This window comes from Alligator sinensis, unplaced genomic scaffold (assembly GCF_000455745.1).
Source record: "Alligator sinensis unplaced genomic scaffold, ASM45574v1 scaffold1035_1, whole genome shotgun sequence".
NCBI classification, from domain to species: Eukaryota; Metazoa; Chordata; order Crocodylia; family Alligatoridae; genus Alligator; species Alligator sinensis.
The window spans coordinates 41,665-55,045 of record NW_005842555.1 but is presented as its reverse complement, the minus strand read 5'-3'; the positions used below and the strand labels follow the sequence as shown (position 1 = coordinate 55,045).

The following is a 13,381-nucleotide window of genomic DNA, read 5'->3' as shown; positions in this document are numbered from 1 at the left end:
GTTGCTACATTGTCTTCTATTGATTTCTTCCCTTGGTTGATCTGCAGTTTCCTTAGGTGTTAATTGCTGCCTGCTACCGTGTTACACATTCAGTCACTGATTCACTCGCTCTTTCAGGGGCCTGCCTGATACAGGCAAGAGGCAGTTTGACTCCTGCCCTTGTTAACACTGTTACTAAACACATTTATAGTTGAAAGGTGAGGAGTATAAAATATAAGCTACAAATGTAATGCCATGGCACACAAATAGATAAAAATACCAAAATACAAGGGGAGATACAAAATGCACACATACACATTTTAAAACACAATTCCTTATCTTAAAGTGAAAGAAAGAGGAAGGAAGAAAAGGTGGAAGAGGGAAAACATATTCAAAGAGGGGAGAGCAAATGCAGGCAAGAGGAAAAGGGGGCTTTCTTCTACACAACTACATCATCCCAGCCAACACTTTGTGTAGCCGGGTCTTCAAAACCTCCAAGGATGGGAGATTGCACCACCTCTCTGGGCAACCCATTCCCTCTCTTCTCCAGAGCAGGGGACTGTCTGTTCCCATCCCGGAGACTCACCCTTTGGGATGGGTGCATGTGCAGTGGTCTGGTGTGGCTGGTGGGCTTGTGTTGCTCTGCAAGAGTAACAGCGTGGGAAGCAGCCGCCCAGGATGCCCAGCCCTTCTAGCAGAGAACAGGCATCCATGGCATTGGGTAAGGGGATTTTCTGTGCTGTGCCCATCTCCATCCTTCCTGCTGGGGGCACAGCCGTGTTGCTTCTCAAGAGGGCAAGTGCATGGATGAAAGTAAGCTGTCACTAACCAGTAATCTAACCAGTTAGCTTGAAGATTCTCAACCAATGACCAACCCATCCCCTCTTGCTGGGGGTCCCGCCGGTGACTCTTATCTATTTGTTCCCCTTCGTGTTGTTAGCTGATGTTTTCGGGGACTCTCTGCCGTGAGACCTCAGGGCAATGTGACCTCCCTGAGCATTGCACCGGCAAGTCGTCCTTTTGCCCCCTCAATGCCTACAAGATGGATGGCACTGACTGCTCCGGAGGGACGGGCTACTGCTACAGCGGCATGTGTCTCACCTACCAGCAGCAGTGCTTGCAGCTCTGGGGCCGCGGTAAGGGTTGCTCCCCGCAGTGAGCTCCTGATGAGATCCGCACTGCCCTTGCGACTGCCTCTTTGTACTATGGTAGCACGGAGGGGACCAGGGACCCATCCTGCTGGGCACAGGCCCATTCCCTAGGGGATTCCTGGCTAAGTCAGAGGGCGTGGGATGTGCCCAAGGTCATATAGCCCATCAGTAGCAAGGCAGGACTCCACGCTAGCTCTCCTGTCCTCTGCCTGTCTCTCATCCCTGCTTGGGAGGGTTGAGCTGTAGGGTGGGGGCTGTGGACAGAAGCTGGGACTATCTCAGCACACACCCTACCTGCTTTTAGAGAAGCAGAGGGCTCATAGCTTTCCGTCTTTTCATCACACAGTGAAGGAGAAGCTAAGTGAGGCTGGGGGAAGCATAAATGCAAACCCCAGTGCTATTTTGTTCACACCAGTGATATCAATGGCAGCTAATTGGGGCGCTCCGGCGTTCCAGCTAGGCGCTTACCATGGGGGTCCCTCAGCTGTGTCCTCTGTAATGGTCAAGTCCGTTCTCACCTGGAAGCTTTTCCTTGCTCCATGGACTTGGGGAAAGCAGTGATGGCTTCTTCCCCAATGTGTCAGGGGAAAGCAGGAGCCAGGAGCCAGGGCTGGATTGGAGAAGTCCATTGCTTTCCATAAGCACTGGTCACATCAGTCTCTTCCCTACAGGAGCCAGACCTGCTCCCGATCTCTGCTTTACTGGATGGCATCTGTCAGCCCCAGGGGTCGTCCGCATGTATGTGCAGGTTTGGGAGTCCGTTGATGAATTTTGAATAGGGCTCTGGGAGCAGTTGATCTAGAGATATTCAGCCCAAAAGTTGGTCCCCGGCATTGATTAACTCAGACCAGGGCTTCTAGCCCTTGATCAGTGAGGTTTAGCGATATCCCAGTTGCTACATTGTCTTCTATTGATTTCTTCCCTTGGTTGATCTGCAGTTTCCTTAGGTGTTAATTGCTGCCTGCTACCGTGTTACACATTCAGTCACTGATTCACTCGCTCTTTCAGGGGCCTGCCTGATACAGGCAAGCAGCAGTTTGACTCCTGCCCTTGTTAACACTGTTACTAAACACATTTATAGTTGAAAGGTGAGGAGTATAAAATATAAGCTACAAATGTAATGCCATGGCACACAAATAGATAAAAATACCAAAATACAAGGGGAGATACAAAATGCACACATACAAATTTTAAAACACAATTCCTTATCTTAAAGTGAAAGAAAGAGGAAGGAAGAAAAGGTAGAAGAGGGAAAACATATTCAAAGAGGGGAGAGCAAATGCAGGCAAGAGGAAAAGGGGGCTTTCTTCTACACAACTACATCATCCCAGCCAACACTTTGTGTAGCCGGGTCTTCAAAACCTCCAAGGATGGGAGATTGCACCACCTCTCTGGGCAACCCATTCCCTCTCTTCTCCAGAGCAGGGGACTGTCTGTTCCCATCCCGGAGACTCACCCTTTGGGATGGGTGCATGTGCAGTGGTCTGGTGTGGCTGGTGGGCTTGTGTTGCTCTGCAAGAGTAACAGCGTGGGAAGCAGCCGCCCAGGATGCCCAGCCCTTCTAGCAGAGAACAGGCATCCATGGCATTGGGTAAGGGGATTTTCTGTGCTGTGCCCATCTCCATCCTTCCTGCTGGGGGCACAGCCGTGTTGCTTCTCAAGAGGGCAAGTGCATGGATGAAAGTAAGCTGTCACTAACCAGTAATCTAACCAGTTAGCTTGAAGATTCTCAACCAATGACCAACCCATCCCCTCTTGCTGGGGGTCCCGCCGGTGACTCTTATCTATTTGTTCCCCTTCGTGTTGTTAGCTGATGTTTTCGGGGACTCTCTGCCGTGAGACCTCAGGGCAATGTGACCTCCCCGAGCATTGCACCGGCAAGTCGTCCTTTTGCCCCCTCAATGCCTACAAGATGGATGGCACTGACTGCTCCGGAGGGACGGGCTACTGCTACAGCGGCATGTGTCTCACCTACCAGCAGCAGTGCTTGCAGCTCTGGGGCCGCGGTAAGGGTTGCTCCCCGCAGTGAGCTCCTGATGAGATCCGCACTGCCCTTGCGACTGCCTCTTTGTACTATGGTAGCACGGAGGGGACCAGGGACCCATCCTGCTGGGCACAGGCCCATTCCCTAGGGGATTCCTGGCTAAGTCAGAGGGCGTGGGATGTGCCCAAGGTCATATAGCCCATCAGTAGCAAGGCAGGACTCCACGCTAGCTCTCCTGTCCTCTGCCTGTCTCTCATCCCTGCTTGGGAGGGTTGAGCTGTAGGGTGGGGGCTGTGGACAGAAGCTGGGACTATCTCAGCACACACCCTACCTGCTTTTAGAGAAGCAGAGGGCTCATAGCTTTCCGTCTTTTCATCACACAGTGAAGGAGAAGCTAAGTGAGGCTGGGGGAAGCATAAATGCAAACCCCAGTGCTATTTTGTTCACACCAGTGATATCAATGGCAGCTAATTGGGGCGCTCCGGCGTTCCAGCTAGGCGCTTACCATGGGGGTCCCTCAGCTGTGTCCTCTGTAATGGTCAAGTCCGTTCTCACCTGGAAGCTTTTCCTTGCTCCATGGACTTGGGGAAAGCAGTGATGGCTTCTTCCCCGATGTGTCAGGGGAAAGCAGGAACCAGGAGCCAGGGCTGGATTGGAGAAGTCCATTGCTTTCCATAAGCACTGGTCACATCAGTCTCTTCCCTACAGGAGCCAGACCTGCTCCCGATCTCTGCTTTGAGAGGGTCAATGCTGCTGGTGACCCCTTTGGGAACTGCGGGAAGGACATCAATGGCCAATACCGGAAGTGCGAGGCCAGGTAGGAGGCAGAGCAGCAGCTATCCTTTGCATTTCAGACACCTGGGTGAAGTATTTACTCTTTTAAAATGTTTTTAAATTCCAAGGGATGGCAGGGAAGAAAACGGCAGGAGAAGTCCTGCGAAGTTTTCTTTCTTCCATATACTTGCAGAGGCCACCAGGCAGGTTCATAGTCCTGTCCACAGCCAGCCATTCAAACTGGCTGCCCTTAGCACATGATAGGGGTAAGGACCCTTCAAGCTGGGTCTTGTCTATGATGCTGGTGAGACTGGATTCCCCAAGTGAAATGGTGGTAGGATCATAGGAAAGTAGGGCTGGAAGGGACCTCACAAGGTCACCAAGTCCAGCCGCCTGCTCAAGGCAGGATGAGCCCTGACTAAAGCAAGTGTCTCTCCAACCTGCTCTTGAAAATCTCCAAGGATGGAGATACCACGGTGTCTCTAGGTGCGTGTCCCAGCGCCTGACCACCCTCCGTGTCAGGGATCTCCTCGTCTCCAGCCTCAGTTTCGCCATTTGAATCTCGAGTCATAAAATCATTGAATCATAGACAATGAGGGTTGGCAGGACACTCAGGAGGTCACATCGAGTCCAACCCCTGCTCACGGCAGGACCCGCCCCCACTACAACATCAGCCCCAACTACATCATCCCAGCCAAAGCTTTGTCAAGCCAGGTCTTCAAAACCTCCAAGGATGGAGATGCCACCACCTCTCTGGGTAACCTGCTCCAGTGCTTTACTACCCTCCCAGTGAGGATTTTTTTCCTAATATCTAACCTCAACTTCCCTTGCTGCAGCTTGAGCCCATTGCTCCTGGTCCTGTATCTGCCCCCACTGAGACCAGCCCAGCTCCATCCTCTTTGCACCCCCCGGCAGGGAGGTGAAGGCTGCTATTCAATCCCCCTCGGTCTTCTCTTCTCCAGACTATATAAGCCCAGTTCCCCCAGTCTCTCCTCACCAGTCCTGTCCCCCAGCCCACAACCATTTTCATTGCCCTCCACTGGACTGTCTCCAATGTGTCCACATCCTTTCTGTAGTGGGGGGCCCAAAACTGGATGTGGCCTCCCCAGTGCTGAATAGAGGGGAAGGATCACTGCCCTCGATCTGCTGGCGACGCTCCTACCAATGCAGCCCAGGATGAGTGTTGCCAGTGTGAGTCCTTTGCTGCTGGCCCTGTCCCCTCCATCTTCATCCTCTCTATACACACCTTTGGGTACCATTACCCAAGCAAATCTCTCTAGGAACGCTCCTTACTGGGTCTTTGCCTCTCTTGTGTCTGGACCGATGCCTACGAGCTCCTCTCTTGACGAGTTCAGAGTTGGTCTCTGCCCCACTCTCCTCTGTGCCTTTTGCATGAATTGTGTTGGCTGTGTGTGTGCAAAGAGGAGGCTGTCACCGAGGGCAGGGCAAAGCCACTCACCTCACCTATCGCTTTCAGAGATGCCAGATGCGGAAAGATTCAGTGCCAGAGCTCTGCTTCCAAGCCAGTGGCATCCAACGCCGTCGCGATAGACACGACTATCCCCGTGAATGGGAGACGGATCAGTTGTCGGGGGACCCACATCTACAAGCCTACAGAGGATGAGGGGGACATACTGGACCCTGGGCTGGTGATGACTGGGACCAAGTGTGGGAGCCATCACGTAGGTAGCTGCGTCTCTCAGTCTCTGGGGGTGGCTCTAGGTACAGACCTGACACCTGGGGTTATTCACGCTGGATTGCACCAGTGGGAAGGATGGGTCCCGTGAGCGGAGATGGCAGGCCTAGAAAAGGTGCACAAAGCAAGAAGGAACACCAGCCCCTGCAGACTTGCTGCATGCATGGGTCAGGGGGGACCTAGGAGTATCTGTGCCCACGCTCTGCAATGGGGATTTCCAGGCTTCTGGGCTTTGTTGGCTGCTGCATGGGACTGCGAGGGAAATTTTTCCCTTCCTGCTGCTTTATGTGTTGGGGGTGGTGATGTGGGGGAGGGTTTTTCACTTTCTGAGGAAGGTATTGCCCGCGCTGGGAGCTGGCTGCAGCCCAGGCTGGGGATGGGGACTGGGCTGTGCCAGGGTTCCTGCTGGGACTCGGCCCTGGAGGGTCCTGGCTAGAGGGTCTCACCCTTCTGCTCAGGGCGAGACTGACACAATATTCGGGGTCAGGAAGGATTTTTTCCCCTTGGTCAAATTGGTATGAACTAGGGGGTTTTGCCTTCCTCTAGCATTGGCACAGCTTGTTCTTCAGATCATATATTAACAACCTTTTACAGCAGCAGGATGTTGGCTGCCGTGGTCCCCCTTTTTTCCCTGTGGCAGGCTCAGGGGTGATGTCTTGCAACTGTAGTTTTGCTAATAGGTTAGACCATGGATTGAGCTGTAGTTTTGCTAAGAGGTTAGACCATGGATTGCTACGGGGTGACTTGGATAGGGTTGGGCTAGATGTGACCCGGAGGTCCCTTCCAGCACCACTTCTTTATGATTCTGTGCTTCAAATGGCATCTTAGCTTCAGCACCTCCATTGCATGCCCGGGTTTCCATTCGGCAAGGTGGGGACTAGCAAAAGGGAAAGACATTTGTACGATTTGCACTATTGTAATGGTGTAACTATTGGTTTTTGGTGTAACGATTTGCACTATTGTAATGGGTCCGAGCTCCCGCCGGGGACCAGGGCCCCGTTTCACCAGGTGCTGCATAAACACGACACAACGAGATGCTCTCTGTCCCCAAGAGCTTACATTGAGGCTTGGCTCCTTCTCCCGTAGGTCTGCTTCGAGGGCACCTGTATGAACACCTCCATGATCTTCGAAGCTGAAGGCTGTAGCAAGCAGTGCCATGGACGGGGCGTAAGTGTCTCGTGTCAGGCGGGGAGAGGGACAAGCGGCTGTTCCCATATGGATGGTGTCTGATGGGGCTGGCTAGATTTAAATCTCAATCCTGCTGTCACCCTGACCTTTGCTCCGGCAGTCGTCTGCTGCTGATTTGGACCCTTGTGTGGACGGGGCTGGTTCACCCTGGGTCCTTGGCAGCAAAACCTCCCCCGGTTTCCGATCCAGGTTTGCAACAACAACAAGAACTGCCATTGCGACTCTGGATGGGCTCCCCCAGATTGCAGCCGCCCCGGGAAAGGGGGCAGCGACGACAGCGGGCCTCTGCCCCCCAAAAGTGCGTGTGACTGACTTGACCTTTGCAATCCCGGGAGAGCGGGTGGTGGGGAAGGGTCCACGCCCAGGGCCTGACTCTGCTTTCTTGCTCTCAGACCTCGTCTCCGTGATTGTCGGAGTCCTGGTTTTCATTCTGGTGGTGGTGGTGGTTCTCGTCATTGTATTTTGCTGCTATAAATGGAAGGAAAAACTCACGGTCCTCAAGCAGGCCATTGCTCAGTCAAAGAAGCCGCAGTTCAGGTGAGTGCTCAGGGTCATCCTTTGCCTTCCGGCACCCCAAGCCCCGGAGCTCTGTTTGCAACACAGGGAAGAGAAATTGCCAGGAATGGCCTTCTCCGGTGAGCTGTCTCCTTGTGAAGCACCAGGGGAGGGTCAGGCCATCCAGGTCCCTCCAGGGGGTCAGCACTGAGACACCTCCCCTTGCAGAGGGGATGCCTGGAGCTGCTCATTGCTCCCGCAGCTGATTCAGGCATCCAGGTCATTGCTAATGAGTGACAGACCTTTGCAGTGTTGCTGGCTGAGCTGGTCTGCATTTCTTTCTATGCTTATTACAATGCATAGACTCATAGACAATGAGGGTTGGGAGGGACCTTTGGGAGGTCACGTCCAGTCCAACCCCCTGCTCCAAGCAGGACCAGCCCCAACTACACCATCCCAGCCAAGGCTTTGTCTACCTGCATCTTAGAAACCTCCGAGGATGGAGACTCCCCCACCTCTCTGGGTAACCTGTCCCAGTGCTTCATCACCCCCCTAGTGAGAAAGTTATTCCTAATATCCAACCTCATCTTCCCTTGCTGCAGCTGGAGCCCATTGCTCCTTGTTCTGTCACCTGCCCCCACTGAGACCAGCCCAGCTCCATCCTCTTTGCAGCCTCCTGCAGGGAGATGAAGGCTGCTATCAAACCCCCTCTCATTTTCTCTTCTCCAGACTAAATCAGCCCATTTCCCTCAGCCTCTTCTCACAACTCATGTCCCCCAGCCCCCCCACCCCTCCCAACCATTTTCATTGCCCTCCACTGGACTCTCTCCTATTTATCCACATCCTTTCTGTTGTGGGGGGCCCAAAACTGGACACAGGACTCATGCTGGAGTCTAGCAAACAGGGCCAGGTGGAGATGCACTGTGGAAATAACCCCTGTTCTTCTCTTTCACTTCCTTAATCCCCAGCGGTGCCTCTGCTCCAGAGCAGGACAGTAGGAAGGGCCACACGAATCCCGCCTTCAAGCTGAAAACCCCGGAGGAGCAAAGAAAGGTAGAGATGTGCAGCCAGGCTAAACAACCCAGCTCTGCCTGTTTCTTGCAGATAAAGGCTGGAGCTTTGCAAAAAGTGGGGGGTGGAAATGGTAATTAACTGGAAGAAAATGGGAGTTGAGTGCCTAAAGCCCTTGGGTCCCCTTGAAAATCCCAGCTGAGTTGTTTCCGGTGCTATGTAGAGCCCCCAGCGCTGACACCCCGGTAGCCGAGAGGCCTCCTGGTAGCATTGGGAAGTCGTGATAGCGAGGAGAGAAGGCAGCGAGCTCCGTGTAGAAGTGACCCCGGTCTCTGTCTTGTGTACAGGCTATCGGGACACCTGCCATCCCCCCTGCCCCTCCGGTCTCTCCTCCCGAGCCGGCTCCAGAGCCCAGCATTCATTTCCAGCCGCTCCCTGCTTTCCCGCCTGGGCGCAGCAGTGACACCAGGTCTTCCCCGGGTCCAGCACGTGGGGTAGGAATGAAGAATGTGCCAAGACAACCTCCTCCAAAAAGACCACCCCCGCCTGCTCCCAAACTCCCAGTCCTGCAGGTAAGGTTGTCTCAGACTCACCGTGTGCATTTCTGCAGCAGGATGGTCGGAGCCAGCATGGGGGAGTCTTTTTAGCTGCTGGCAGAAGTGTTAAGAGTCACAGCCCCTGTGTGTGATGCTGGCACGGGGGATAAGGCCCCTCTTGCAGCATGTGGGGGTATATATTGGGTGTCTGCATGAGCCTGTGTCTATAGTGTGCATGTGTCACAGTGTGCATATATTGTATGTGAGCATGAATGTATAAGGCGTGTGTGTAGGGTGCGTATATACTGTGTGTAAGTGTGCATGTATAGCATGGGGGTGTATATTGTATGTGTGAGAGCATGTGTGTATAGTGTACATGGGTTGTGTGCATATATTGTATGTGGGCATGAATGTATAGGGCACGTGTGTGGAGTGCATGTATCCTATGTGTAAGTGTGCATGTATAGTGTGCTTGTGTGTGGGGGTGTATATTGTGTGGGTGTGTGAACATTTGTGTATTGTGTGTGAGGGGTGTATATTGTGTGTGTGAAAGCATGTGTGTATAGTGTGCATGTGTTGTGGTGTGCATATATTGTATGTGAGCATGAATGTATAGGGCACATGTGTGGGGTGCTTGTAAACTGTGAGTGAGCATGCATGTATAGCGTGCTTGTGTGTGGGGGCTGTGTATTGTGTGGGTGTGTGAGCATTCGTGTATCATGGGAAGGAGTGTATATTGTGTGTATAGTGCACGTGTCACAGTGTGTGTATATTATATGTGAGCATGCATGTATAGGCCTGTCCTGAGCAGTGACCCATCGGCGATGGGCTTTGAGGTCAGAGTCCCGGGGCATCGGCGCTGAGCGAGGACCCAGAGCTCTCTGTTTCTGCCGTAGGACACGTCCAGACCCTGCCCGCCGCAGAAGGCCTTGCCAGCGACCCCCGTCCCTGCCGGACACAGAACCGGGCCAGGGGCTAACGCCCCCACGGCTGCAAGGAGCCCAGGCCCACGCTGGCCACCACCAACAGAGGTAGGACCTGACTGTGGAGCCAAGGGGCCGATACTCTCTCTCCAAATCACAAACCCCCTCCAGAGACAATAACCTGGAGATCCAGATCCAGGGGGCATGCAAACAGGGTGATGGGAGCAGTGTTTGCATGCAGGTAGCACTGATTTCTACACCATCCGCACTAAGTATTTTCTGGGTGAAGCACTTTCAGGGGCTGATTCTGCAGGGTGCTGGGCCTGTGGTCACTCCAGACCAGTGCTCGATAGAAACAAATGTCCGCCCTGAGCGCTGCTGGCCTGGGAGGTGACCGGGTTGTGTCCCGAGGGTGGCTGAGATGTGACCTGTGAGCCGTACGTAGCTCCCGAGCTGGTGAAATGAAGCTCCTAAGCAAAGAGCAGCCGTGGGGCATTGCCTGCAGGCCCAGGACTCTCGGCCACGTCACGCTTCCAGTTTGGGAAGTGTGTCCATCCCTTATAGCCCGTAGTGACCGAGTAGCTCTTGAATTCCCAGCTGCTTTTGCCTCCCCGTGGAGACACAGCACAGGTCAGTGGGCATGAAATGGCAGCGAGCAATGAAGGTTGGTCAGACATAAGGATTTTGGGGGGGCAATATCTTTTACTGGCCCAGCTGCACGGTCAGAATAGAGTCAGACAAGCTTTCCAACGCGGGACACGCTTCATTAGGTCTTCAGGAAACGTGTCAAGCCCCATGAGCCTTGGGAGCAATTTGGGAAGATCAAGGGAACGGGCAGATGACCCATGGTGGTCATCCCATTATAACATCTGCAGTTAGCATCTTCTCATTTTTATTTGCCTTTTCTAAGTGTCGATAGCATCGTGGTAAGGTTGTGCCATTATGGGATAGCCAGTCTTTAACCCTTTCTAAACCCTTTACACAAGACGGAGGCTCCCAAACTCTCCTTGCTTGGGCTGGGAAAACCCCTCCTGAGGATGTTGTGAGGATTCTTGCAGGACGTCGGTCTGATCTCTCATGATTCATGATGATGCCTTGTTTTTCGATGAAAGCATTTCTGCCAGCTAGTCCAGACAGAGACAGCTTCACCTGCCCTGTGATAGGATCTGCTTGGGAAGGAGCCTTTGCTTTTCCACCGCTGCGTCTCTTCATTGTCCCCGTTCTCCCCCCACCCAGAGCCCAGCAGCGCGGGCGGCCGGAGCAGCGCACGACTTGCAGATGTGACGGCGAGGCTCGAGGCACGGATCATCCCGCCGCACGCAGGCTCTTTCCGGATCTCACGGGGCGTCGGACGGCTTCGCTGCCAGGACGCAGACATGCAGGTTGCGTGCTGTTCCTTGTCTCCTCTTCCCCAGCCCGACGTGTTTCTGGCCTGACTCTACACCAAATCCAGGCCTGGTGTGACTGGTCCCTCCCTGGTCTAGGTAGATGCAACTCCAGTTAAGTCTCCAGGGACTTGCATCAGTGTATATACCGACGCTGAGTGTGGCCCCTGTGCCGTCAGCTTTTCTTCAGCACAGGAGTGACTTTTAAAATGGCAATGCTCTATACGGTTGTGCAATATGCAGTGCAGGATGGGGAGAGAAAGGGCTTCTTATGTCAGGCATCCAGAGGTTTCAACCGCTGAAAATACACCTGGGCTTGGCTGTGGATCTGAGCTGGCCCAAAAGGACCGGCAGACTCTCTGCAACCAGCACCTCCTTAGCCAGACCCCTGCGACCTTTCTCTCCTCTCCTTCCATTCGTTTGCATGACCTGTTCAGTTCGATTTTTCTGCTCCCGTTCATGTTCGGGGCCCGGGCTTGTGGCTTTTCCAGCATCCGCAGTGTTCGGACGCCGACAAGGTACTACCGATTAAACTCTCAACAAGATGCAGGGTGAAAGAAGAAATTCCCGTGGAGGCCAGGTGCTGGTCACCTCCTCTCCACTGTGCACTGGGAATGCATTTCTCATCAGACCAGTAGACTTTGCATGTGTAGGCTTCTGTGCTGGGCAGTACAGTTCAACACCAGGTACTAAGAAGCAACTTCACTTGAAAGCTGCCGAGTTGGGAGAAAAGCGGCAGTTTTAATATCCCATATGGTGCTTTCCTTGGACGGCTGACTGATTCCAGCTTTCTTCTCGCTGGACGTGGTGAAGGCAGTCCTCCATGTGCACTTTAAGCAGCTGATGGTTCGAATCCTACGGACTTGACCTTGTGAATTGGATGTTTTTTTAACTGGTTTGGGTTCCCACATGTTTTATCTCAGGATTTTAGACTTCGAGCTATATGGTTCCCCCAACAGTTTTGCCTCTTTTCCAATTCTGGAGGAATCCGTTCAGAAACCGGACAGAGCTTTACACACAAGATAGTCAAGGCTGTGCGGTGTGAGACACCTGTTACGTGCTGCTGCTATTGCAGAAACCAAAACCAGACCCTTCCCTTTCCCATCCTCCCTCCCCTCACCCTGTTTTGGGGACCGCGTTTCCATCAGTGCTCCCTGTCCAAAAATGCCCCGGACCGTTCACATCAGACTTGGCTGTTTGCAGCATTGGTACCTCTTCTTCAAGAGTCTGTGAGTAGACAGGGGTATATTTGTTCCTCTTTCTCTCCGTTGTTGCCCACTGCAGTGGCTGCTTTGGAGATTTCCCCCGATTCCCTAGCTCTGAAACACGGTGAGCCGGTCAAATTACCTCCCCCCGACAGAGAAAGGCACAGAGGCGAAGTGCAAGAGAACGACTTGCTAATCTCTCTCCTCGCCTGCCCGTCGCTCTGTGCTCGTTACTGCCTGCCGCTCTCTGTGCTTGGGTGCGCAGCGACACGCACCTCGATGGATGGGGGTTTTTGCAGGCACTTTATTTGTATATTTTCCTTGCCAAAGGCAGCGATGGAAGACTGCTCAGAAGGGAATTGCACCAGCCGGGAGCTGTTCCTCAGGGGCTCCTTTCCATGACCGTAGCAGCCACTTTTACTAGCTTCTCACTACTTGACTTGGGTCTTAGTCCCAATCAGCATGAGGCCTTTTGCATACAGCTTGACATCTTATTCTGATCACTCTCACACACACACACACACACACACACACGCACACTTATGACTTATTAATCCCTGAAGCCAGTGACCCACCTAAGTTTACAGCCCCTGGTTCTGATCCAATGCCCCCCAAAATTAATCAGGAGTTTTTCCTTTGACTGTTGAGGCATGGACTCAAGCCCTCTACGGATCCCGCAGGAAACCCAAAGCTCAGAATACAACCAAAACCAGTCGTTCCTGAAAGCTACGGCTCCTCCCGAAGGTAACACTCGGCAAATCCTTTTGCATTGTACACGTGTATGTGTGGGGCGAGTGGATGGGGCTGGGGGGGGATAGAAGGTGATTTTAGGTACTTATTGTTATTATTTCTTGGGAGAACATACTCGAATACGTGTCACTTCCTCTTCTGTCCCTGTATTAATGGTTTACAGTAATGATCTTGGTGCATCTATGCAAATACTTGAATATGCAATTCCTTGTGCCTTTTGCCTGGTTTAGATTTAATAAATTTATTGTCGATTGGCATCAAAATGGGGAGCAAGGTCTTTGATTAACTGAGTCCGCACCCGAGA

The 13,381-nt window shown here is 52.9% G+C and overlaps 1 protein-coding gene across 1 annotated transcript in view; it reads left to right on the top strand.

Moving 5' to 3' along the window:
- ADAM19 (ADAM metallopeptidase domain 19) overlaps positions 1-13,380 on the top strand; it is a 29,980-nt gene extending 16,600 nt beyond the window's left edge. Inside the window, exons 11-17 of the mRNA XM_025213876.1 lie at positions 6,671-6,751; positions 6,962-7,070; positions 7,165-7,309; positions 8,236-8,320; positions 8,626-8,850; positions 9,711-9,845; positions 10,974-13,380. Coding sequence (XP_025069661.1) covers positions 6,671-6,751; positions 6,962-7,070; positions 7,165-7,309; positions 8,236-8,320; positions 8,626-8,850; positions 9,711-9,845; positions 10,974-11,021 — 828 coding nt within the window. The 3' untranslated portion in view covers positions 11,022-13,380. The remainder of the gene's footprint in view (positions 1-6,670; positions 6,752-6,961; positions 7,071-7,164; positions 7,310-8,235; positions 8,321-8,625; positions 8,851-9,710; positions 9,846-10,973) is intronic.
- Position 13,381: the final 1 nt, after the last annotated feature.